This window comes from Zootoca vivipara, chromosome 3, assembly GCF_965207765.1.
Source record: "Zootoca vivipara chromosome 3, rZooViv2.hap1.1, whole genome shotgun sequence".
NCBI lineage: Eukaryota > Metazoa > Chordata > Lepidosauria > Squamata > Lacertidae > Zootoca > Zootoca vivipara.
This window is the reverse complement of record NC_142586.1, coordinates 50,902,976-50,929,889: the sequence shown is the minus strand read 5'-3', so window position 1 is coordinate 50,929,889 and position 26,914 is coordinate 50,902,976. Positions and strand designations below refer to the sequence as shown.

Genomic DNA, 26,914 nt, shown 5'->3' with positions numbered 1-26,914 from the left:
ATCTGGAAATGATTTAAGGAATACAGTGTTCTGAGTGCAAAAATTCAAAGCTAAAGGAGAAAAGAAGTAAGTTCTATGTGAATCCATTTACTGTATTAAAAGGAGAAGCAGGGAAAATGCTGACTTTCCCCCGCCCTTCACCTTTCCAGTTTAATATTTTCCAGTTGAATCTACCCATGAATTTAATTGGAAGTTGCAATGGAAGCTAGCAAACCAGTTCAACACATCTAGATTTCACATGCTGTTCTTCACCTAGGCTGCAATCTTCTGCCCCCTACTCAATGTACAACTCATTGGATTAAATTGTGTTTACTTGCATATGTTATTTATAAATGAAATACACGAATTGCTGAAGGTATCAAAAGCCACTGGAATGTCCAAAATAATCAACAGGACTGCACTCCTGTGTCCTTTCCTGGAGAAGGTGGTTCGCCAGGATGGCTATGGCAATTTCAATCTCAAAAGCAAGCTGACGTTTGGATTGGACTGGCTCCAAATAATCAGTGCTATCCAAAACTGCCTGGAGCTGGAACACCATTTCCTGCTCCAGCACCCTTCCCAAGAATGGCTACTTTTGACACTGGACAGTAATTATTCAAATATGCTGGATCCAGATTAGTTTCTTTATAAGGGGTAGTTGGAACCACACCTTCCCTCAGTATGGCACCAAGCACCATGGAGATCCAGATTGATCATCCAGAACTGGCTGCTTTTGATAGTCAGGAAGGAAAAGGAATCCAAGGGAAAAGGAATCCAAGAGAAGCTAAGAAGTCCCCCAGCTCACCCCAAACTGCATCTGTCAGACACTAGAAATTGGCTAAAACAAATGTATGTGGAAGGGTTTGTGTATCTGTATATTTTCCTCTGTATGAAGAAAAACACCAGATTTTGAACAACAACAACATACCATGGTCCATGGGGCATGGGTGAAATATCTCTACTCCACAGCACTTATGGCTGCATTTCAGCAAATAAAATAAAAAACAGTTAGTGGGAGGTTGCTCCTCTATCGCCTGCATCTCAATAAGTTTGGCCGTCATTAAGAATGCAATGGGTGAACTGGCCCCCTATGATTTTTGGTCACAATTTAAGATACAAATGTACTCAGCATTAAATCATCAGACACCCATTTCTTACTTTTTTCATTCCTTTTTTTCCTGCCAACTGCAAGATAAAGTCTAAATGAAAACAACAAATGATGGAAGCATTCTACTTACCCTAAGGTGTGTTCACATAAGAGCCTGCAGTAGTCACTGTGAGAACTGGTAATCAATAGCAGAATCTTTCCACTGTCCTTGAGTCTTCTCAGCCACTTTTTGACAGAATCAGGACAACACTGTATGTATTTTCCTGGATTGCGTTTTACTTCTGGAAAGTATGTCCCTGCATTTTCTGAAAAGTAGAGGATAAGATTATGCAGAGTATGGAACACACGCATGTCATCTGTGTGCCCACTTGCACACAGTTTTTAAGACCCAGTTCAACAGCTCTTCTCTGCCCCCACAACTGCTTTTAAAAATAAGTTATGCGATTCCATCAGGGCAGATGATAAGAGGGAGGTGTACAAATTTATTGCTGGGCACATGGAATCCCATATTTAAGCACTCATGTTGATTTTCATCTATGAAAAGAAATGTTATGAAATAAGGAGGAAAGAGAAATTTCAATGTGTGGTTTACTTTGGTAATAATAACTTAATCACCAGACAGAAGAACTATTACATCTAAACATGCTTGATGTTCAAGAACGCATTCATAATGTCACCTTAATGCTTAACACTGTGGTTAAGGTAAGTTCTGCAGGAGTCTTCCCTGACCTGGTACCTTCCAGATATTATGGACTACAACTCCCAACATCCCTAACCACTGCTTATACTGGCTGGGAAAGATAGGAATTGAAATCCAGCAGCATCTGGGGGCCGCCGCCATGTTGAAAGAGACTGTTCCACACCAACCAGAAAGCTGAACCAAGGCACACTAATTGCCAGAGAAGTCTGAAATTGGGAATGTTTACACACTTAAAAGCCAAAACTTCAGACTGCAACAGAAGCCAGCACTTCAGCACAAAGGAAGCAAAGCCACAAGCAGGGTGGAATGTTGGACTGTGGGAGTTTCACTGGCACCATTATACACTTGCATCAGACTCGGGCAGAATTCCCAGTGGCTGCCAGGAACATGCACCTCTGCTAACAGCATGCAAGCTGGATTTGGTAACATTTCTATATGCATTTCCCTCTCTTGCTCAATACCATTGGTCAGCTTCACTGAATGGTTTAATAAATCCTAGACATTACTTCTCCTTGTGGAATGTGCACAGTGCCTTCCTCAGATCAAAATGCAAACAAAAATTTAAACCTCTTGGCCTTCAACTATTTCACGAGGAGGAGCAGGGTATATTTGAAATGGCAATATCTGTAGGGAATGAAATAGTCTCAGCAGTTGGTTCAAATCCAGTTGCTACAAAAGAGGACTTGGAAGGGAGCCAGTGTATAACCACTGATTTCAATGGGATAAAACAGCTTAAACTCCAAGTGCTCCAGGTTTTCATCAGCTTAAGGATCCAGCTTCCAGAGAAATAAGTAAAATATGTTATAACTGCTGCACAGCAAATGGTTTTCTATAACAACTGCAATGAAAGGGGGGTAGAATTATTATATTGTAGCATAGAGGAATAGATATCTATACACAAAGGTAAATCATTCTAGTTTAAACAAGAGTACAGTAGTTTCTGTTATATATAAGTTGGTACAGTCGTACCTTAGAAGTCAAATAGAATCCGTTCCGGAAGCCCCTTCGAAACCATTTGGAAACCATTTGGAAACCAAAGCGTGGCTTCTGATTGCCTGACGTAAGCTCCTGCAGCCAATCGGAAGCTGCAGAAAACCTGTCGGACATTTGGCTTCCAAAAATAGTTTGCAACCCGGAACAGTCACTTCTGTGTATGCGGTGTTTGGGAGCTAAAACATTTGAGAACTAAGTTGTTCAAAACCAAGGTACGACTATATATGATAAAATAGAAAATTAACAGGTCTTAGTTAGACACTAACAAAATCCTTTGGGCTGGTCCTTTCTGTAGAGTTTGATAACTTTCTTGTTAATAAATTACTGAAATGGATTGTGTGTGTGTGTGTGTGTGTGTGAGAGAGAGAGAGAGAGAGAGAGAGAGAGAGAGAGAGAGAGAGAGAGCGCAATTATCAAAAATAGCAATGAAATGGTAAATATGCATCTGGACTGTACCACACCAGATTGGGAAGACATTCACAATTCCCATCTCACATAGAAAAATGCATAAATGTCCTAGCCATACCTGTCTAGTCTCCCCGACATGACATTTATCTGAGTGTAAAAATTATTATTTTTATGCTTTCATCAGTCAAACCCCCCTCCTGCAGTCTGAAATGGAGAGACACAGGCTTTCCACTTAATCTATAGTTTGAGAGAACTAATCCTGTGTAACCCTCATTGTTTCTGCTGCTACAGAAAGCATAATACACTGTTATCTGGGAATGAGATTACACTGGAGCGATCTGTGTTATAAATCTCTCCAATGTTTATTTTGAGAAACTGCCAGAATCTATATTTACTGGAGTATGCCCCTACGGTTTTTAACTCCTCTTAGGATCAACATACTGTATTTGGGTTTGGTTTTTTCCAGCAGACTCAGAAGATGAAGTAACACAGTTTTGCTGATATTGTATTTTTTCATCTTTCCTTAATTGCTCTTCTTAAAACTCAATGCACTAAAGCCTAGAAAATGAACATAGGCATACAATAATGATTCTATTGTTCAAGCTAAGCAGGCTTGGCCAGGCAAACTGCTTGGAACCCTACTCTGATGTCTTCACAGAAACAGTGGGGTATAAGTGTGCAATAAATACAGTAAAAATAAAAGAGAGGGCAAACAAGCAGTGATTTGTAAATGAGAAGGCTAAGCTGAGGTGAGTAATTAGTTGCATGTGGCCTGGCTGGCAGCAGAATCTGGTCTGAGCCCTGAGTTTCCCTTGCAGATCACTTCCTCATAAACTTCAAGTGATTAAACTGCTTTGTGTGTCTGTGTGTGTGTGTGTGTGAGCTATCTTCTTCAGAGAAAGACCCACTCATTCAGGACTTCCGCATGAACACTTAAAGGTTTCAGTTTGTGAAGTGATTTATTAATTTGTAAAATAAATCCCCCAGAACAGACCTATTGAAACTAGTCATATCCATTAAATTCAACAGGTCTACTCACATTGGAACTTTGTTGGCTATAACACAATGATGGCCAACTGATATGTCAACAACCACTGTCAAGAGGTGCTGCGTGGCCACTTCACTTCATGTTACGTGTAACTCATTTCCCCCCTTTCTCCTCATATTACGTCTTTATAAAAAGTTTTTAGCACATTCTTATGATGATTATGCTGTAAATCTGATTTCCATGAAGCACACAGATGATTCCCATTTACTAAAGCAGGATTCTTTCTTGTATCACTCAAATCCCTTTGGAAATGTTTACCTCATGTCTGAAGGCATCCAGCATTCATGCATTCAAAGAGCCTGGCCATACCCATAGAAGGAGGCAGCAGCAATACACAATAAAAAGCTGAGAGCTCTAGGCAGCATTGGCTGCAACAGCCATTACCATTGCCAAGAGCTCTGCCACAGGAAATATGGACCATCTGGCTTCAAAACTGGGCACTGTAACAATTGTGGCAGGAATGAGTAAGCACTTGAAACTGCTAAAGCTGCTGGGTACGGAGGTGTCCCAAAGGTTTCTTACATCTCTGGCATCCCAGTGCTGTTTTATTTTTTATATATAGCTCGTACAATTGGTATTCTAAGCATTCTATTCATAAAACCTTTCAAAAGAAATACAAAAAAAAATCTCTTGTGTATTTATTTCACTAGGTCAATATCTCTGTTTTTTATAGTTTCTAGTAGTTAAGTTGGGCGGAATGAAGAAAAAACACAACTGAGAAAACATTGTAAAAATACTCTTCAACTTGTTACACTAAATGGAACAGAGCCCAAGCAAAAGAGTTGTTGTCAGCTTCCAAAACTCCAGAAAGGTATATAAATCCAAGAATAATCTAAAACAAGCAGCAGTAAATTTCCTACCCAATGACTTGTACTACAGAGGAAGGTTTTTATCTCATCGACTGTGCAATCCTGCATACTGTTTATGAGAACACGTAACCAAGAAAAAGTTATGGGATGTGGTGACATTTTTATCATGAGCACAATCAATTCCTTTCACTGCACATGGGAACAGGTGAGGGGTGCCCCTTCTGTAAAATCAAATTGTCCTTTATTCCTTATTCTGATTCTAGAAATGATTTTTAAATAAATCAATAAAAATTGTAATCAACGTTTTCCAGTGGACTCTCTCTCCCATTGTTGAAAAAGAGGGATGTAGCCACACTGTCAGACAATTTTATATCACTGCAGAAATACAGAAGGCTGAAAAGGCTACTGGAATACACAGAAATTATGGTTCAGAGAGAACTAGAGATGGAATTCAGTGCCACACTCTGCTTAACATGAGCACAAGCATTGTAGCTTGCCAGATCGAACAATCCTCACTCTGCTACCACCATGTGCTGTTCTGGGGATTCTCCTAACCCTCCAGAGTTAACCGTGGGGGAGGCCTTGGGGACTCATTAGGTGAATCCTACCCTATATTTTGTTGTAATTTAATATAGAAGAATAAAGCTGGCACCACACACATTCTTTTTATTGGTGTTGTCCTTATTTAGATTTGGAGAAAAAGCGAGTTTCAAGCATCAAAACAGAATCAAACCACCATTTGGCACATAAAAATCTGGCTTCTCCATTAATTAAACAGAGTTTAAACAGGGTTTGCCTTCAGACAAAATTTGAATCTATTTGTTTCAGACTGCAAATCAATGCTTCAAATTTTCCTATTTTTGCATGCAGATGAGGGAATGGGAAGGGGTAGCACATGAGCAAAAGATTCGCCACAGCATGTCCTCCTACCAACAAACCATTTGTTGTCTGGAGACTTTCGATCTGGAGATTTTTTAAACTGCACAGTATCATTTAAAGACGGGTGGTGTCCCAATAATATCTAAGACAAGGCAAGACAAATCTTGGTATTTTTTAGGCAGTACAAAACAAATGGTCAAATATAATTTGAACATTTTTGGGTGTGTATCAATAGGATGAGCCTGAAACAGACATAACAGTTCAAAAAGGACTATTATTCAACTGCCATAATCCTTTTTAAAATCCATGACCAATTCAGAGAATGCCACAATTCCATGTCTTTCCTAATGCCATCCATCCATTTTAACAGGTTCTGCTATATTTTGCAGTGATTTTGAGTCCCAAACGTTTCCCATGGGAGGTTAGCCATGAATAATTGAACAGCTGCTTTAAATAAGTTATTTGAGTTAAGAGAGAATATTCACTGGTGCAACATAATTAATTTTAAATCCCAGAACTTCACTGTAGGCATCTATCTTCTGTTGGATATGTATGAAAGCGATGGTTTGGGTGTGTATGGACCACCAGCCCCTTACTCCTGAAAAAGCTGATTATCTTATTTAGTTCTTTGATTTTTAAGACTGCTTCAAGGGAGCTTGTTGGCTGGTGTTCCCAAACAATGATAATAAAACCATCGGTTAAAACACATGCAGGCATTCCCTGTTTCAGTTTTAACAAACAGGGCTAAGGAACTTCTTTCAACCCAAGGGCTGCATCTCTTTTGGGAGGCTGCATTTCTTTTGGGGGGCTTCATGCCAGAGTTGGGCAGGGTCAGAGGCTAGAGTGGCTAAGGCAAGGAATGCTCCTGTCCAATCTTCCCCTAAATAGGGGATGGTTTTTGAGAAAGAAAAAGGCACCAGAGCTTCAACAACAGAGGTTGCATTTAGTTGGACCTTAACTGCTTCTAAGATTAGTTCTAGAGACAGTAGGTTGAATAAAAGGGGAGTGAAGGACATCTGTGCTGGCATTGCATCTGAACCAAGAAGTCTGTGGGTGTGAAATGGTTAAGTCTAAAGCAGAGAGACATATCGAGTAATATAATAGCCAGTGGAGTTTACTTGCTTTTGTATCATCAGCCAACATTTTCAGATCTATCTAATATTATCCAAATTGGCCTAGCTAGCTAATATAATTCCTGATTGGTAAACAGCGACCTAAAATTAAGTTTTCAGTACTTTGACTATTAAAAGATCCTGAGCATCTTTCACCGATATTAAACTTGTAGCACCCTTGCAAGAATGATTAATTATCTAAATGAGAAACTGTGATTACAATTTCCAGGATATTCTTTTCATCAGGAAAGCAACTGTGGAGAAGCAGCTTCTGCATCCCACTGAAACATTTGAGAATGAGCTGTGGGAGCCTTAGAGAAAAGCAGATAATTTTTTTTCTTTAAAGAAGATTTTGTTAAAAAAGCAGTACAACTCACCCAATTCCAGGGCATTGAAAAACTAACTAGAGATATTGAAAATGCAAAGTTATATTTACAAAGGGAAGGAAATAATATGAAATGCTTATCACTGTTAAAACTTTGAGATGGTTTTTGAGTCTATTCTTGGGTAAAAGTGTAGCAAGTTGCTAGACACAATGCTCTTGCAATAGACACAATGTTTAAAATGTTTTAATGTAAATTACTTTGTGTCGCTCTGTGGGAAAAGAAACAAAGAAGAAAACAACACCCATATTAACAACAACAAAACCAAAAACATAATATGGTGATTAGCAACTGAACTAACCTGCATTTATGTTCATGTTAATTATATAGTACTTGTATAAAAGCTCTGATTGGAAATGTAACCTCCTTAGCAAAACAGAATATGTGCCATAAAAAACTTTAAAATACCTTTCACATTTACCCCATTTTGGTCAAAAGATTGCCACCACTCCCCCCCCCCCCGCCCCAGCCAGGTCTTTTGGCCTTTAAAAGCTACACTGTAGGTTTCAACAACTGAACTTTTCTTTCAGACTTGGACAAGTGGTGATGAAAGAAACTCCACCTGTTGATTTTTTTTGCCTATTGTGCATCTGTTTATGACACGGGGCCCTGCCAAGAAATAAACTGGCAACCTAATTTGGAGGTGGGAGAAAACAGTAGCTAAGAATCCTCAGAAAACCAGCAAATTTCTTTCAAAGTTATAATCCTTTTACTAAACTATGTTGTCACTGCCACCTAGTGACACTGCACTAAATTCACCAAATATTTTGTCACATACTTCAGACAGGTGGCTAATAGCACCAATAAATCACCGTTGAAAGCTAGTATAAGCAAAATTGCAGCTGACTTTCCATACTATTGGGAACACTGCACTTTTTCAATACGTTCACCTTGCCACACAGCTTGGGGCCCAAATATCTGCAGAAGGAATGCCTCATCCAATACCAGTCAACTCTGTCTTTAAGATGGGCAGCAATCTGTCTGCATTCCCTGCCAGGATTTGGAGTGAGGGGACACAAACTGTAGGGCTCTGGCTGTGGAATGATATGACCTTGGAGGTGTGTTTGTCTCTTGCATTGTAGGGCTTCAGGTGTCAACTGAAAACAGACTGCTTTTGCAGTCTGATAAATAAGAGGTGTATGCATGCTTTTCTCAGCAATATATGTATTTCTGTTTCAGGTGTTCAGGAAAGCCCTGAAGACCCACTTGGTTTAGTCTCTTTCCCCTGTGTTCTGCTAATGCTTTCACTGGTTTATTTTAGTGCTTGCAGTTGTATTGTATTTCATTTTACTTGCACGCCATCTTGGGAGGATTTCCCCCATTAAAAGTAGCATAGAAATATTTTGAATAAATAAAAGAAAATAAATAAGTTTGATTTGGGAAAACAAATATGCAGATCTAGATAGACTAAAAGGTGGTGTTTTCCCACTTGTGACAAAATAACTATATGATATGTGACTCTCCTTAGGTAAGTAGGGCCTAGATTACTGGGATGTCTAAAGTCTCTATATTTCTTTTATGCAATAGTCCAGGAATGATGTGCTCAATATGTATTTATCATGGAGGAAATATACTCATCTTTCACAAAATGAATAATTAATTATTTGACAAAACAGCAATGTAAAACTGAGACGTCACTGTTACAACTTTTACCAGATCTTGTGCTAAATATAGATGCTTATCTAAAGTAACTTTTCCTCCCTGAGAACCTTTTTCTTAATATGCATTTTCAATAATATCAGCTGTTGACTGGAAAGTTCGCTTTGGAAGAGGACCAAATACTGTTAGAGCCAATCTGGATGGAAAACAGCAGCAATCTGGAATAGAGCTTCAGTACTTTGTTGTTTTTAACTTAAATCATATCTCAGAGGTTCCCACCTTAAAATTGTTTTGCTTGATTTGAATGACCTTCATAAGAAGACCTTAAAGTTTGTTGTCTTCTCTCGATCTTTTTTAGACCACAAACAAAAACCTATAATACAAATTTGAGCAAATAAGCTTCAAGAAAAAAGAATTCCCCCCTGTAAATTCCTGCACTCTGCGCTTCCATTCCAGACCTTTGGAAATAGTCCTTCCCACTGGATAGCAGCCAGGGCCACTCAAGAAGATTCTCTTCAGCAGGAGGGGCTACCCTGCCCCCCAGGACCAGACTGGAAAAGCAAAGGCAACCCCTCTGTCCCAAAGCCACACGAGTGCAATGGCTGCTGTATCAAAAAAGAAAAGGGCAAATGAATGGCAATTTTTCAGTTTTCTGCACAGAAACAGGCAGCAGTGGTGAAAATAGGGCAGGAGGGAACAATCCCAGCAATCACTGCCCTCCTGCACCACACATGGGGCAAGGCAGAAGCCTAAGAAAAATAGTGTCAGAAACCCAGGGAATGGGTGGAATGCCCCCCAGGAGATATAGAGAACAGGTATTCATGGGAATAAATCTTCCTTTCTCCAGTGGTTTCTGGAGGGTGTTCCAGGACATCAGGATATGACAAAACAGTATCATCCCAAGCTGGGCCAGGATCTATCAGTGTGTATTACCTCTACATCTCTCAAAGCAAAAGTCATGAGTTTGAAGACTTCAGTGAAGAGTTTAGTCCCTGTGGGACTGCCAGCACACAAGGCTGGTCTGGGAGGTTGCTATAGCCCCACTCTCTGGATATTATCCTATTGATTGGCCCTGTCTGCCCTTCGGGGGTGGGGCTACTTTTGAAGTTCTGGAACACCGTCCAGAAGCCATAGGAAAATAGACTGGATTCCATTTACGCTGGACTTTATTTCTACCTTCAATTCTACCTTTTAAAAAATAATGATGTTTTAAATTATGTAGCGATGTGGCCAGAAAGAAATGGCAGTGCAGAAGCAGGGTTGTACTACACAACCTGATTTTCCGTATTATTTTTTACAACTTGTCAAAATAACGTAAAAAAGTATCTGAAATTCATATTAATAAGAAAGGGAATATAAACTTTGGCAGGAACCCTTTTCAGAAACACAGAAAACAGATGTAATGCTCAAAACGTTACACTCCTAATGCAAGCCATACCGGTAGTATACATCTTTATGTATAACTACCCCAGGCAGGATAAAAACCCTGCTCCACATAGCTGTAATTGCTCCCTTTTCAATGTACCTTCAAGCAAACAACATATAAACATGTTGTTGTTGTTGTTGTTGTTGTTGTTTAGTCGTTTAGTCGTGTCCGACTTCGTGACCCCATGGACCATAGCACGCCAGGCACTCCTGTCTTCCACTGCCTCCCGCAGTTTGGCCAAACTCATGTTTGTAGCTTCGAGAACACTGTCCAACCATCTCATCCTCTGTCGTCCCCTTCTCTTTGTGCCCTCCATCTTTCCCAGCATCAGGGTCTTTTCCAGGGATATAAACATATTACCGAGAATAATTATCTGTATGTGTTAGACCTCTGAATTCAAGGGGGGTGCACATTTACTGGGGAGCATGTCCAACTGAACTCAAGTGGAACTTACATCTGAGTAAACATATATAGCAGGGATAGGCAACCTGTGGCTCTCCAGATGTTGTTAAATGAATAATCTCTGCCTATTGGCTGCAGCTGCTGAGAGATGGGAGCTTCTCAGCTTCCCAGCTCTGGTACTGTATATAGGATTACAATGCATGTATTTCTTGAGATTAATCATCTCCGTTCACTCTACTAGCAATTTTGTGTGACTCCATGCTTTTTGTTTCAGAAGCCAACCAAAAACAATTAGTGGGTTATGTTTAACATGCTTGAATACAAAGAAGCATATTAGTTTGTAAATTAAAGGAATAATGTTTTTTAAAAAAAGAAAAGAAAAGAAAAACAATTACAAAATGGCTGTAGGGCAGCAAAGTGCAAAAGAGGACAGGGTTCCTGCATCTTTTATCACTGTGTAGAAGAGGGAATTTCAGCAGGTTTAGCTTGTCATATAATGGTTATGCCTGTTGTCTTTGTCCATGGACAAAGGTCCGTCTAGTTAAAGCTATGGTTTTCCCAGTAGTGATGCATGGAAGTGAGAGCTGGACGATAAAGAAGGGTGATCGCCGAAGAACTGATGCTTTTGAATTATGGTGCAGGAGGAGACTCTTGAGAGTCCGATGGACTGCAAGAAGATCAAAACTATCCATTCTTAAGGAAATCAGCCCTGAGTGCTCACTGGAAGGGCATATCCTGAAGCTGAGGCTCCAATACTTTGGCCACCTCATAAGAAGAGCAGACTCCCTGGAAAAGACGCTAATGTTGGGAAAGATTGAGAGCACAGGGAGAAGGAGACGACAGAGGACGAGATGGTTGGACAGTGTTCTCGAAGCTACCAACATGAGACTGACCAAACTGCGGGAGGCAGTGGAAGACAGGAGTGCCTGGCATGCTCTGGTCCATGGGGTCACGAAGAGTCAGGCATGACTAAACGACTAAACAACAACAATAATAATGGTCATAACCATTAAATATGTAGCAGCCTTGTTCTCTTTTGCCCCAGGCCTCCCTAAAATTGGCCTGGCATAGGCCTAGGCTCAGTGATGGTGAGGGCAGTTGAGCAGTGGAATGCTCTCATGCCCCTACTAGATGGCTCCTCAAGAGTAGGAAAACACATGGAAAAGAAAGAAAGATGAGCTAGAAATCATTCAAAGTTCTACCCTCAACATGAACTTAATTCAAGTTTAGTTCACCCAACAATTATGGACACTACTTTTAGATGTAGCTCGGCTATTTTTGAACTAATTCACTGAACTTTGATAAACCAAGCCAGTTTATCCAATCCCCATAATTGGGGTATTGCTGAGGCCCTCCTTGCAATCGGACATATGGCTGAAAGGGAATAGGGACTTTTCGATCACAGTGCTCTGAGAGGAGAATTTGGTCCTCTCATTGCCCACATTTTAAAGTGTGAATTGAAACTTGAGCTTGGTCACGTGTTGTTGTTGTTTACAGATCTTCTCTTTGGTCCGTCCCCCCTCCACTGTAACCATTTTTAAATAGTTTTGTTTTATTGTATTTTGGATTGTTGGCTTTTGCTTAGTAAAGTGGAATAGCAGTTTTGGCGCAAATAATAACCCTGATCTGTGTAGGCCTCATCTGTACACAGTTTGTCTTAAACCATGGTTTAATCATGAATGCGCTCTCGCTTGGGTTATTTCTGACTTACTGCTTGTTACATGTTTGAAACAAACCATGTTCTGTGTTCAGATCTCTTCTGAGGGGGTCCTAAATTCATGCACTGGAGTTATTATTCATGAACCTTGTTGGGTATTAGTGACTATAATCTGAAGCTGTGGCTAATGAAAATGCTTTTAGTAACTCACACATACCTTATTTTAGACTGGTTTTGTCTAGGCTAGAAGATAGTTATAAATTATCAAGCCTATATTTCACTTTTCTTGATTTGTTTTAGAAGCTGTGCAATTTTAACATTTTGACACAAGTGCAGAACCAGAGGCATCACCTAACCACAGAATTGTTTACAGCTCAGGTTGTGTTTCATTTCCATATAAAATATATTCATTTAACAACCTTTTTTAAGGTGGCCTGCAGTCTACTTAAAAGCCTAAAAAGAACCACCAGGGGGAGCAAGTTGCACTGCACATCCAGGCTCGAAGACCAATACAAAATTAAGAATGAGTACAAGCGTCGATAACTTTTCCTGCGATCTTCTACTGCTATTCACTTGAGGCGGTATGCCGTACTGGAATTTCCTTTCTGCTTTTTTCAGAGGAAGGTTTTTATCTCATCAACTGTGCAATCCTGCATACTGTTTATGAGAACACGTAACCAAGAAAAAGTTATGAGATGTGGTGATATTTTGATCATATGAAGCATGGGCACAATCAATTCCTTTCACTGCACATGGCAACAGGTGTGGGGTGCCTCTTCTGTAAAATCAAATTGTCCTTTATTCCTTATTCTGCTTCTAGAAATAACAATCCTCACTCTGCTACCACCATGTGCTGTTCTGGGGATTCTCCTAACCCTCCATAGCTAACGGGGGGGGGGGGGGCTTGGGGACTCAATAGGTGAATCCTACCCTATATTTTGTTGTAATTTAATATGGAAGAATAAAGCTGGCATCACACACATTATTTGGAGAAAAAGCGAGTTTCAAGGCAAGATTAAACCCTCGAGTCTCAAATAACCTAATGCAGAAGCCAGATTTTTATGTGCCATGTACAATTTAAATACTTTCTTACATAATTGAAAAATTCCTGCTTATGAATAATGAGGGCATTTAATTACTCACAGTAGGACATCTGGTCTCATTAGTACAAATTCAGTATAAACCATGTAGAATTATAATAGCATTTTGTATCTCGTGTCATTCATGTTTCCAGAGGTTTTTTTAATTGATTGTGGAACTCTGATGCCAAAATAAATGTTGAATGGGACTGCAGGACCGCTGAACTAAGACAAGTTTGTGATTGCAAGCTGTGGTTTGGGGAGGTGCACCGTACAATAGGGCAGCCTTCTTCAACCTTGGGGAGTCAGACCATAACGGCTGATTACCCCTTTCCCCAGCCCTTAGCTTTCAGCCGCCATCCCCAGCAGCAACAGCACACATGTCTGCCTGGCTGTTTAGGAATTTCCCTGGCCGGCAGGGCAAGACTGCCCACCAATAAAGTGAATTTAAATTGTGGGATTATATGACGGTGTGTGCTAATGGTAAGACAAATAAGAGGGAAATAAATAATGAAGGGGATTTGAGAAGGTAGAAACATGGTGTCTGTTTTTGGTAAAGACACAAATGCATAGCTGTCAAGTTCTCCCTTTTTAAAGGGAAATTCCCTTATGCTGAATAGGTTTCCTCGCGAGAAAAGGGAAAACTTGACAGCTTTGCAAATGAGTCAGCTAGGGCGGAAAGGAAGGAAGACGGATGGAATATAAAAATGGAAGCATATGTAGTTGGTTCAGTTGCATATAATAAGGCTTAGTTTCAAGCTGTTTTCAGCAGGGATGCGGGAGAAATTTAGTTCAGTTCACATTTAAAGGCGAACTTACTTAATTTGTACTTCCTGAAACAATATGTGAACTTTAAAACGTACATATCAATTGTCATCCCCTTTGGTGACCTGAGTATATTGGGAAATATTTCAGGGTGCACAATTCTAATTCTTGCAAATGCCTGGCAAATGAGTGGGCTCCATACTGCCTTGTTGTGGAGGGGGGAGGCAAAAAAATGATGCCCCCACAGCCCTTCCCAAAGCCAGTTAAGGGAGGAGCCAGTCTTTGAGTACCAGACACAAGAGGCTCTGGTGAGGTTCTACAGCCTCGTCATCTTCTTCCCAAAGCTGGGAAAATGCTAACTAGGCTTCCCTAGAATGCTGAAGGAACCTCTGCACATACATGGAAAGGGTGCTGGTATTACAGATCTGGAAGGTGCCCCACAATTCAAGAGTGGCTGGGGGTAGGGGAGAAGGGACTATGGTGAGAGTAAAGAACCTGAAAAATATTGTTGTACATAGCTGGGGGTGGGGAGGAGCAGCCTTTATTCAATCAAAAACTCATCACATTCCCATGCTGAACTTGCTGTCCACAGATTAAACTGCCTATTCACTTATAATGTGGAATGCTTTTTTTCACGCACAGGAGCTGTCTATCTGAATAAGAAGTAAAGCGTGTAACTAAGTATTTGCTATGACAATCCTACAATATCCAAATACCCTTTTGCAACTTCAAAAACGACAGAACTAACTGTGATCTATCTGAGAAAAATGTGCACTTCAGTTAGACATACTTCATAAGACCAAATAGAAAAGAAAAAGTAAGGGGTGGCAAGTGGGTTGGGAGATAAATCTGAAATGGGTTTCTCTCACCAAAACTTTTGACTGCTGTTCCATTCTGTTTGATTAACAGTTCTGTGGAATTCAAAGGAGTGCATACTGTGGCAGATAGATATCCCACGATCTATTCTGTATTTTTCTTTTCAGTTTGTCGTAGTTTATTTCCACTGCAGTCTAAAGATTTAGTTATGGTTGCATTTGGCTAGAGATTTTGAAAAGCAGCTATTCGTCCTGAGTGCCCAGCTTTGAATGCCTCAAATCCACTTAAAATCAAATTGTCTGTAGTTAATCTGACAGGAAAATGCATTAGTCAGCCAGCAGTTAGACAAACAGAGGGGGGGATGTATTTCAAAAGGCAATAAAGTCTAAATGGCATATTTAAAGGAAGTTTTGATATAAAAGTCTAATATAACTGGTGGCAGGCATCAACCATTCTAACTTACAAGTGCTTCACATAAAAAGGAAATGCCAATTGCCTGTAGCTTTAGTGCGTATATCTTTAATGTTGTGTTAAATGTAGAGTGGCTATGCATCCTACCTACTTTACAGGCAACAGGTCTCTATTGGAAGGCATCCTGTGTAGGGCCATACAGCACAAGTTAATTTAAAGATAAAGAATCACAATAGATGGGCTTTTGAAGTTGCCGTCAACAGTTAGCACCTGAGCATCAAACTGAGCATCAAACACACCACTTTTTCCCAACAATATTTTTTAAAAAAATTTAAATTATAGCAATTACTTCTATATTTGTAGCTATATATAAAATTAGCATGTGCAAATTTTATTGAAATATGCTGCCTCTTTTCTACACTTTTTTATTTTTGGATGATATGTAAGTGACCACACTATAGGTGGGCTAATGATCATTACTGCTCTTAAAGGAAAGGAATCTAGAGGTCTATGAACAAAATTTTAATATAGCATTTGAAGCAGGGAGAAACATGGGGTCTTCATGTGACCAGCATGCCTTGCAGGAATTTGAAAATGATGAATTAGACCTACCCACACAAAAGCATTATGTACTTGTGCTTATGAGTTACGATTGGCAGTCTTGCTGACAAGTAGAAATGCCCCTTTAGAAACCACAGGTGTGTCACGAGGATCAACAGGCAGGTTGGAAACTAGGTAGATATTTATCTCCAAAAATAACTGTTCACCCCTGGCAGATGGCCTCTCTGCAAGCCTGCATTTAAGAAGCTCTCATATTGCAACAGGACAGCTTTTGGACATGTAAGCTAAGCCAAACATCCAGATAAACCCGAAATTTGATTCTGTAATGGCCCCTTACTGTTTTTGCGGTAAGCGGTGGTTGCGGCCCGACGCAGCACCCTCCAACTCAGCTGGCACGAAGGCTCATGGGTTCCTGCCAAAGCCGCTATTCAAATCAGCCTATCTGTGGCAGCCTGGGGGCATGGCTTGGGGAGTCGACCTGGCTGAAGCAGGCTGCACTCAGGTCTGCTCCCCAGCTACTCATCCCAGCCAGGTCTGCTCACAGCAGACCAGTTGACTAGGAGTGCCCCCTGTCCCCCCTTTTAAAAATAGTTCCTTACTGCTTTAACCATTTTCTTTTCAGCGTAATGAGCTTTGCTGTGGTCTTTGACGGTTGCCATATTCGGGGGAGGAAGGAATTGTTTCGCCTTCCCCAAACCACTAGTCACAACTATGGCTGTTTAGGATTTGGACAGAATCATTTTGCCCAAGTCTTTCATCCAATCGGGGTGCAGGTGGTGACTAACCTCTCATCCCCTTTCTCTGCAGCAGCGATAACAGGATACCCTGTTAGAGGGGTCTGGAGGGAAGTCTCTGTCCAAACAGCCAGTTGCATGGGGCCAGAGGCTATAGAGCTTCTCTCAGCGTTTGGGGGAACCATCTGTGTAAACCTGAGTTTTGCGACGGACTCACCTTCCCAAATAGACCCTGTCATGCCTCAAACCCCCAGTTGGGGGCTGAGAGGGATATACACTCAATGCCTATGCCAAGGCTTACCTACATCTGAAAATAAAGTTGTGCCCATTTTAAATCCCAGACAGTCGTCGTGTCCATTCATTTCCCCCACTTTCAGTTTCAGGCACACAGGGGCAGGGGACTCTGCGGCTGGCCACACAGCTTAAACACAGCACGGGACATTTTTACCGCCACCCCATCTACATATATAGATGGGATTAACTAGTTAGAGAAGAAAGAGTTTTCTTAGCCATGGTATTCCTATTCCATTGTAAATAGAGAAGGCAAATTAAATGGCATGTCCTTCTTTAAGTGAAGACAAGGGATCAGATGTAGAAGAATTCCCAGTCCCTTGCCACTCCTCTTACAGAGCCACAGGCTGCTTAGAAGCTGCAGCAACAAAAAAATATTCCCTTCTGGAATTGACTAAGAAGGCAGACCCATCATTCAGTAGCCAGCATATGATTCAGCTTAGCTTTATAGGGAAAAAATCTGAAACCTTACCCGGGGGGGGGGGGAGGTCCTTTGGAGAAAATGAAGAACTGCTTCATTTTAGCCTTCCTGAAATGCCTCTTGAATGCCTTTGTGAATTAAGAATATTGAAAGACTAGCTTTGAAAGGAGAAAAGTGGGAATTGTTAGGAAGTGTTACTCCCTCTAACAGTGGACATCTTCCACACAACTTAAAGGTAGGACAAGGCAAAATGCATGAAGGCTTATGCTTATGGTGCACAGTCTATCATTAAGGGTAACCTATTTTTTCTTTTTTAAAAAAGATTTTTATTTACAAAATTAAGGTAAAATAGGTTGTTTTAAGAAAACCAACCCTAGGACAGAGGGAATTATCTATAACAACATAGCATAAGTCATGACTGAGATATGCTGCTTTATGATTTTTAGAAAGCCAAGCAACCAAATTCAGATACAACTTCAGTTCTAAATCCCATTTCTGTTCATCCAAATGACCTGTGTTATTTGGTAAACAACCTGTACTTCCACAAAAGGCACTATTCCAAATTTTATTTAGGTCAATGGCCAGTATTAAAGGCACTAATGAAATTAAACTCCTATGGAAAGGACAACACACCTATTCAGGGATAGCAACATCGCATAAAATACCTTTGCCCATTGTTCTAAAGTGAAACCCTTAAACAGTATCAGCTCAATATATTTAAATACAGTACTTGGCAATGCCAACATTCTAAACGTATACAATGGAAGTGCTTTTTAAAGCGCGGCTGCAGTTACAAGTCCCAAACATGGGGGGGGGGGGGAAGCTGGGTCAGCATGTTTATTATAAGCCTCCTAGTACAGTGTACCAGACTTTTAATTCCCCATTAAAGGAAAACTGTCTGCTTTGAAGTAAAAGCTACTGTTTAATCTTTTTCTCTTTTCAACATTTCTTAAATAGGTCTTGTCTATTTTGTGTTAGAATGTAGCCAAAACAAAGGGGCTGGAGAGGAACTATTTGTGGCTTCAAGGCTTTTCCTTTCCTTTCCTTTACCTTTTTTTTCTTTTGGTCATGGTCTAGTAGTGAAAACAGCTCACTTCCCCAAAATTAATTTTATGCACAGTTAATCACTTTGGATTGAAGCCTGGGCTGCATTTGAGTCTCAGACTTTTATCCTAGGTGCTTATCCCTGTATCCAACCATACACTGACTTTTTAAAATATGAGAATTGCCTCTTGCCTCTTGAGCAGACAAATTAAGATCCAAGGACTACCTTATTAACACTACGATCAACAACCCATAACATTTCCAAGGGAAACAATGTAAGCAGATTTCTTTAAAAATGGATCTTATCAGTGACTTTAAAACATAGAATGCTATCTAAATCACACTCAGAGCAGATCCACTGGAATCAATGGACTTAAGTTAGAGGACTCAGCTACATTAGCCATGTTACAATGCTATAACTGTGTTATAAACATGCAACACCAGATGGCACTGTAGAGGACAAAACGTTGTCTATGTGATTCTACATAGCCCCCCCTCCCCCTTTTTTTATAATGACTTGATTTATGACTTATTTATAAGATTCAGCCTCTAGGTATGACTTAGTCAGGTATCACCCAGATTGCTCTAGGAAGGAATTCTGCCTGGGGCCAAAACTGGTCTTGAGTCCCCCCCCTCCACATTCCTCTAAGAATTCCTAGGGTATCTATTATTGATGCCCCAACAGATGTAGTTGCCTGCTTTCCTTTTGCCACAACATTGACATATCCACCAGTCCTCTAAGGGAGTTGTGGCTGGACCCCGTACTCCCTCAAACAGGAGAGGCCCCTTTAAGGGACATCAGCGGCAGAGGCATCTCAAGGAAAGTGACAGTACTCTGCCCTGGTGATAATGGCAGGGAGGTGGCAGTTGACGAAATGCTGTGAGCTGCGGATGGCCAGGGCTGCTTCCTAACCTGACTCAGCAGCCTGGGCTGAGTCAAGAATTCTGGAAACACAGAGGCTTTGAGAAATAGGAGCCTTTGAAGCTCTGCCCAAGAAAAGTGGTGGCCATTGTACACCTACTTTTGGTGTCTGGCATGTATCTTTGTCTTCACATTCACATTCACTATGCTCCCACCTGTGCGGTACAATGATTACACTTATTTTGAGATGATACTAGCTTGTTCCCTTCATGAATTATTATGGGTCTTTACTTGTTCTGATTTGGATGTCTGAGAGGAAGGCTTAGATTGGCGTTCAAAGGAAGTTGTATGGAATAAGTACAAAGAACAAGGGAAAGGGCTAATAAACCAGAATCACGACTTATTAACCTAATAATATTTTACAGTTGTTACTTTCAAAGTCTAGCTGGCCAGGAAACTAATATACAATACAGGCCTACGCAGGTTTCTGTAACAGGTTTGGAAATTTATTTTTGAAAGGTCACTCCCCTCAAAGCTAAACAAGAAAACCTCTTCTCATTATGGAAACTAATTTTGCAGGCAGATCTTATATGTTGTAGATTTATATATATATCCCCAATTCTTTCCCTTTTGACAGCATTTTGTTCATATCATTCTTAACTATCAGTAAAAATGGCGCACAATTTTGTGTTAAACAGTTATGGAAAAAATGTGGGGCATGAGAAAGTCACCTGTGTTATTTCCATCTACTATGAAAATATTGGCAACACTTATATTCATACGTATATACATAACTATTTCCAAGCTCACATGCCGGTACTATAAAACCTGGTGATATACCCTAGTGCAGTGTTTCCCAACCTTGTGCCTCCAGATGTTTTGTGACTACAATTCCCATCATTCCTGACCACTGGTCTTGCTAGCTAGGGATTATGGGAGTTGTAGTCCAAAAACAGCTGGAGGCACAAGGTTGGGAAACACTGCCCTAGTGGCACTTCTTTGAATTCACCAGCTTTAAACAGAAGAGCATGTTGTTTTTTCCATCTGACTTTTCATATTAACAGCATTTGTCATCATCTCAAAACTAAACATCACCTTTAAAGATACAGTACAAGGAAATGTGGTATTTCCCTATTTATCCAATCCCTGCACTCCCTATACTACTGAGAATAAACTGCTGTGGTTCAATTTCCTAATCTCTCAGTTCAAGACAACATGGCTATGGAACTGATCAAATTGCCTGTTTGCCATTCTCCTGCTCCCCAATATTTACTCCTCACTATTTTCAGTAGAATGTTTTCTCCACCTAATACAAATGCACTTTTTTTAAAAAAAAGTGTGAATAAAACCTCTTGGCAAATAGTTTATGCATCTGATTTTTTATATTGATGATGGCAACTTGCAGATAAACTGTTCTTACATGGCATGAGAGGAATTTAAATTAAATCAACACAACCTGAATTTGCTGGGAAGTGATTGATTCCCATCTGAAAATAATGATAGTTCAGAAGTGCCCTGAGGCTCTGTACAGAAAATCATATCCTCCTCCTTTTCCAACAACTTCCAGGAAGTAATGCAAATTTACCAGCATTAATTATTTCCCCAAGCCTATTCCCTGGACCTTGCCTGCCTTAGAAGCAGAATTGGCTGTGTTAACTCACAGGCAAAGATTTCCATTGCATGTTCCTGCAGTGAACACCATCATTGTGGAAAAGAGATTCCTGTCTTTAAACACATGGTAAAACCACCCCTAGAAACAGGAGCGCTTTCAGGTTGGATGGCATCCCTTTACCAATTGAAAGTCTCCTATTAAGGAACATGTGAGTCAGCAATCTCAGGCATCTGCAAAAAAGAGTGTACAAAGCGATATACATTTGAATAAAATGAATGTGTGGGGGGGGGAACAAGCATTACAGCAGCAAGAAAAAGAAAAGACAATCATTACATGGAATGTTACTTATTTTGTGCTGGAAAGGTTTAAAACATAAAACCCTCTTGAAGAAAAGGTTAGGTGAAACATGTGTGCTTTAAAATAAAGCACAGATGTAAAAATTATTTGGTCCAAAGAGCTGCTTCAATTTTACTGCAGGGGCTGGGAATGCCTTGTGAATATTGACATTTGAAACATGAAAGAGCAGGCCCTTATACGATATACCAAAACACTTATTTTGTCCTGCCAGTTTCAAAAGAGGTGTGCCATGGGCCACAGAAAGCTGCTGTTTAATACAGCTGAGCCCCCTTGAGCATGTGAAACTAGTTTCAGGCTTCTTTGGGTGCCCACCTGCATATTGCTGACATTAAAATGTTAGCTGCTTTCTACAAAACTGCTTCCTAATATTCTTGTGTGCTCTTTGCCACTGCATTTCTCTTGGCAAAGGAAGAGAAAGTACCGGTAGAAAGAGGGGAAATTACAATGCATAAAGTTCAAGCTACTATTAAAAGTTGTATTGAAAAAGGCAGGGTTTTTTTTGCCAGTTCGCTCAGTTGGTTAGAGTGTGGTGTTGATAACACCAAGGTTGTGGGCTTGCTTCCCTTATGCATTGAGAACAGGGTGCTGGACTAAATAGGCCAGCAAGTTCCTTTTATGTTCTTATCGATTTAAACTATGCTGGTATTAGTAAATGACATTAAAACCACACGTCTCTGTTTCCAAAGTAGCAGCTAAAAGTGGATTAATTAAAGCTGGATAGAGCAAGGAAGGAGCATGCAGTCCCATTGCTCATTTCCTTGCTAAACAAGGTGGGAACTGAGGATCCAATTGAGGATTTCTGCCTCCAAACTTTCAGCATTTTCATTCCCACAAGGGAAAGTACTTCATCGTCACTACTGGAAACCACTCTATTAAGTGTGAGTGTAACCATGCAACATCAGACCATGTAGCTACATAACCCAAACATTACAGGTCAGGACTAAGAAGAGTCTAATATCTGACTACAGTAACTGTTAGCTACCTTTGTGAATCAGATAAAATCAGATGAGCAGCAGAGCAAGACAGATTAGCCAAGCGAAGGATGCTGCTCTGGGATGCTTGCGCTGTAGTATTTTGGTGATATGTCAATAGGGTCAGGTGAAAGGAGGCTATTCTTTAAGCTTCTGTACATATGGTATGTGCAATTTCACATGTATGAGAAGAACTACTGACATCAAGGACGATATTTAGAAATACTATACCATTAACAGAACAAGACAAAAGTAAATAATTTAAAGTAAATTCAGGTTATCTCAGACATGATTCTTTTTCATAGCATTATGGTATTAACTGGGCAAAAAAGAGAGAAAAGAAATAAGTACTAGTGTGAGCTAGACTGTGAGTGACCAAACATCCCACTCAAAGACTGAAGTGACAAGAAAATAGCTGTATACATGAGATTTTAGGTGGTGCCTGAAATTTCCTTTTTCATGTATCATAATATCATCCGCTGATGCCATGTGGCAAAAATGTGGATTGCCACAAGTACTGTGTATTGAACGGACCCACCCTCATCTGCATAAATCTTTTAAGGATAAAACATGAAACACAACTAGCTCTGTTTTAAAACCAAATGGAGTGGAAAAAAGACACAAAGTTGATTTTCTGTCAAAAATAGGTACAGTGTTTTACTCAAAGGTATTTAGAGCTTAACCTTGTAAAATATCAAGTCTTTATGAAGTAGTTGAAGCAAAATAAACATGCTATATTTCATAAGCAAAGGTCAGTTGGAACGAAAAAAGAACCCCACATTTATTAAATGTAAATAAAAAAAGTAACTATATTAGTAATGGGAACATATTTATACCTCATTATTCATAAGCTGTAGGGTTGTGCCTACTTTTAACCTAAAAGCTACTTTTAGAGTCTGGGAAAAATGTGGACACTGATGTAAGGATTTTGTATAACTATCAATTATTACAATGAATAAAAATAAGAAATTAAAACAATGGCCTTCTCTCCACAATATTTCAGCTAAATTAGTTTTCTCTGCTATCTGTTGCTCCCTTTTGTATACGCAAAGATTGGGATTTATATTTATAAAACACCACATTTAGGTGGGAATTCTATACACCTCTACCTGGGAGGAAGTCTGAACTCAGTGGGACTTCTGAATCATCATCCATAGGATTATGCTGTATATTCATTATCTGGTTTTGGACACTTTATAAGCATGTGCCCTAAGATTGTAAAGCACAACATGAAATGCATTCTAATATTAAGGTGTTACAGCTTGATTAAACCAACATGGGAATGGGGTAGTAATGATCTACACAGGGGGAAAGATAGAAGTGAGGGGTGGGTTTAACACAGGGATCCCCAAACTAAGGCCCAGAGGCCGGATGTGGCCCAATCACCTTCTAAATCCGGCCCGTGGACGGTCCAGGAATCAGCATGTTTTTACATGAGTAGAATGTGTCCTTTTATTTAAAATGCATCTCTGGGTTATTTGTGGGGCCTGCCTGGTGTTTTTACATGAGTAGAATGTGTCCTTCTATTTAAAATGCACCTCTGGGTTATTTGTGGGGCATAGGAATTTGTTCATATTTTTTTTCAAAATATAGTCCGGCCCCCCACAAGGTCTGAGGGACAGTGGACCGGCCCCCTGCTGAAAAAGTTTGCTGACCACTGGTTTAACAGGATCGTCACCACTCCATAAATAGAGACACCCACTTCCTTTCTCATATACACCCTCTCCCCCGCAGCTATATACATCCCCATTCACACAGACACCCACACCCCTGTTAACCCAGTGGGTGGGAGGAGTCAGGAGTGGAACATGGGCCTCCTAATCTTTTCTGCCATAATTCAGCCACTGATACATCATCATCCCCTCTTTTATTCATAATGGAAATGTCCCTGTCACTAATAATGATACCCTTTGACGAGAGCATTTTTAAAACTTGGGGCACAGGCCTCTGGAATATTTTCTCCTAAAATCTGCATGTGCTAATTTATATGCATAGATGCAAATGTAAATAAATTTCCAGGAGAAGGAAACCAACTCTGGTTCTTTCAGGGCTCACACTTATACAGGGTGCCAAGAAGATGAGATGATCCCAGTACACTAGGTTGAATCCAACTGAGGCTGCACATTCACTATACGTTTAAAACACTGTACAGTGGTGCCTCGCTAGACGAAATTAATTCATCCTGCGAGTCGCTTTGTATAGCGAAAAATTCATTTTGCAAAGCGGTTCCCATAGGAACGCATTGAAGTGCGGTTTCCCATAGGGTGCCTTGCAAGACGGGAAAAAAAATTCGTCTTGCGAGGCATCCTATGGGACGAAAAAAAAATCATCTTGCGAAGCACACCATAGGAAACTTCGTCTTGCGAGTCTCCATTGAAATCACAAAACGCTTTCGTCTTGCGAGTTTTTTGTCTTGTGGGGCATTCATCAAGTGAGGCACCACTGTAATTTACCTTTCACAGAGTTACAACTCCCAACAACCCTTAGCAAACTACTATGCCTTACTGTGAGTAAATGAAATCAATAGATGTGACTAACTTAAGTCTATTGATTTCAGTGGGTCTCCTTGAAATAAGTTGGATGACAACTCTCTGTATGTGGATTGATCCTTCCACCCAACCCATGAGCTACCAGCAAGAACTGCTGTTTAAGTACATATTAAAAACTAAAAGAAATATTCCCCAACATCTTCTCTCTTTCTGACACATATACTTTAACTTCCTCATCCTATCCAGCTATTTACGTACTTACAAGTCCCCTGTCATTTGTCAATACCTTCCACACATAATATCCAGCAACTGCACACCAACAGAATTTGTGCTGCAACTGCAAGGTGGGAAAATGCCCCAAGAAAACTGGTCCAAGCCTTTTCCACTTTCAGCAACTTATTCAAAACTGGCTGACAGCAGGTGGGGACCATATCTGGACTCTGGGCTGGGCGCTGCCCAGCACAGTTAAGAGATGGAGTACTTGCATTATCTATAAGGATCATGCACCAAATTACAAATCTCAAAACGGAAAACCTACTGATAGGATGGTAAAAAGAAGAAGAACTGAAATCCAAATGATTGGCTTCAAGTTCACTTCAGGAAGCTACAACTAAAATGAGGATCAGATTGTGCAGCTCTCTGAAGAACACGAGCTAAGACAAGCCTGCCAAAGGACTATGTATTAGTACCATAATCCCTTCCGCCTTTTAGGCTGCTGTAATGAAATCTTCTTGTGCTAAAAAAATAATAATCTAATGTTTGTGCTTGAAGGCTTCTGGAATATTTCTGAAAAGGTGAATGAGGTTATGTGGAGGGGCATGCAGGGATGGGTGTATTTGCATTTACAAATAGATCTTGCATCCTGAGTTTGTTTCTGTTCTTGGCTGGTAAGTTTCACAGCAGGTATTTTGTTTTCCATTTTTGAAGCGCTATTTTGTTGTTGCTGGTTTTAGCAGGGTTTTTTCCCCAGTTAGGAGTTGTTAACACTATGAATGGGAGCTCTGTGTGACGTTTAATGTAGGTCAAATTTTAGGCTTACTATTTCTCAGGGCACCTCTTTAATGACTCAGTCCATCACCACAGTCAGATTTCTACCATAGACTTTACTATTTAGATTTGTTGTCTACCCTGAAAGCTACATTTCGGAGCCCAGCTTATTTACTCCAATGAGAAACCTTTGATTATGGGAGGGCTTTGTGTCAATATAGAAAAAGCCAAGGAATGGTTGCGCTGACTTTTCTCTTAAAAACAGAGGCCAGTCTAGACACCAGTGATGGAGAGCACATTATTTCCTGCTGCTTGTAAGAACATGACTTATTTCTTTATTGCACTGGAAATCTTGAGACCTTTTTAAAAAGGGTTCATGTGATTAATTACAAGTGAGTTTAAAGGAATATATTAACTCACATATTTCAAAAAGCCAGTGGTATTGTTTAGAACATGTTGAATTCTCTAAGAACTGTTTTCTCTTTTGCTTTCAAACACCAAACCTAATGCATAAGTAACACAATATGTGCTGCCAGGGTATATGTGTTTAGGGAACACTTTTTTGGCTTGTTCAGCTATGCATACCATCAGATATTACTTGCCCAACTTTTTACAGAAAGAGGCAAAAGGAAACTCTATGAAATATTTAAAAAACCAAAATCCAAAAGAATCTAAAGTATTTCTTATCAGGAAAGGTACAGAGCAAAGACATTGTCTCTTTGAAAACATATGGAGCCAGCTCCCATTTTTTCACCATATTGAATTAAATTAAATAAATCATGCTTTTCAAAAATTCATACTTTATTCCACTTTTAGCGGTTCAGCAATTAAAGTTTATATCACATAACACAATTTCCTCCCTGTTATTCCACCTATTATATGAACACAATGAGATCTATGTATTCCCCCTGAATATATTACATGAGAAGTAGAAAGAGCAGAATTTTAACTCTCTCTGCTTCTGTGTAACATTCAAACTAGTTTGAAGCCATAGCAATACATTTGTAAATT

General features: G+C 40.0%; 2 protein-coding genes across 3 annotated transcripts in view; one reads left to right on the top strand and one right to left on the bottom strand.

Moving 5' to 3' along the window:
• The window catches only part of NT5DC1 (5'-nucleotidase domain containing 1), a 98,379-nt gene that overhangs the window by 27,217 nt on the left and 44,248 nt on the right, over positions 1 to 26,914 (bottom strand). For both annotated transcript variants that reach the window (XM_088666014.1, XM_035109120.3), the window contains exon 7: positions 1,218 to 1,392. In XM_088666014.1, the coding sequence (XP_088522140.1) occupies positions 1,218 to 1,392 (175 nt within the window). The remainder of the gene's footprint in view (positions 1 to 1,217; positions 1,393 to 26,914) is intronic.
• The window catches only part of COL10A1 (collagen type X alpha 1 chain), a 34,846-nt gene continuing 25,632 nt past the window's right edge, over positions 17,701 to 26,914 (top strand). Inside the window, exon 1 of the mRNA XM_088666013.1 lies at positions 17,701 to 17,816. The gene's annotated coding sequence lies outside the window, so the exon portion shown is untranslated. The remainder of the gene's footprint in view (positions 17,817 to 26,914) is intronic.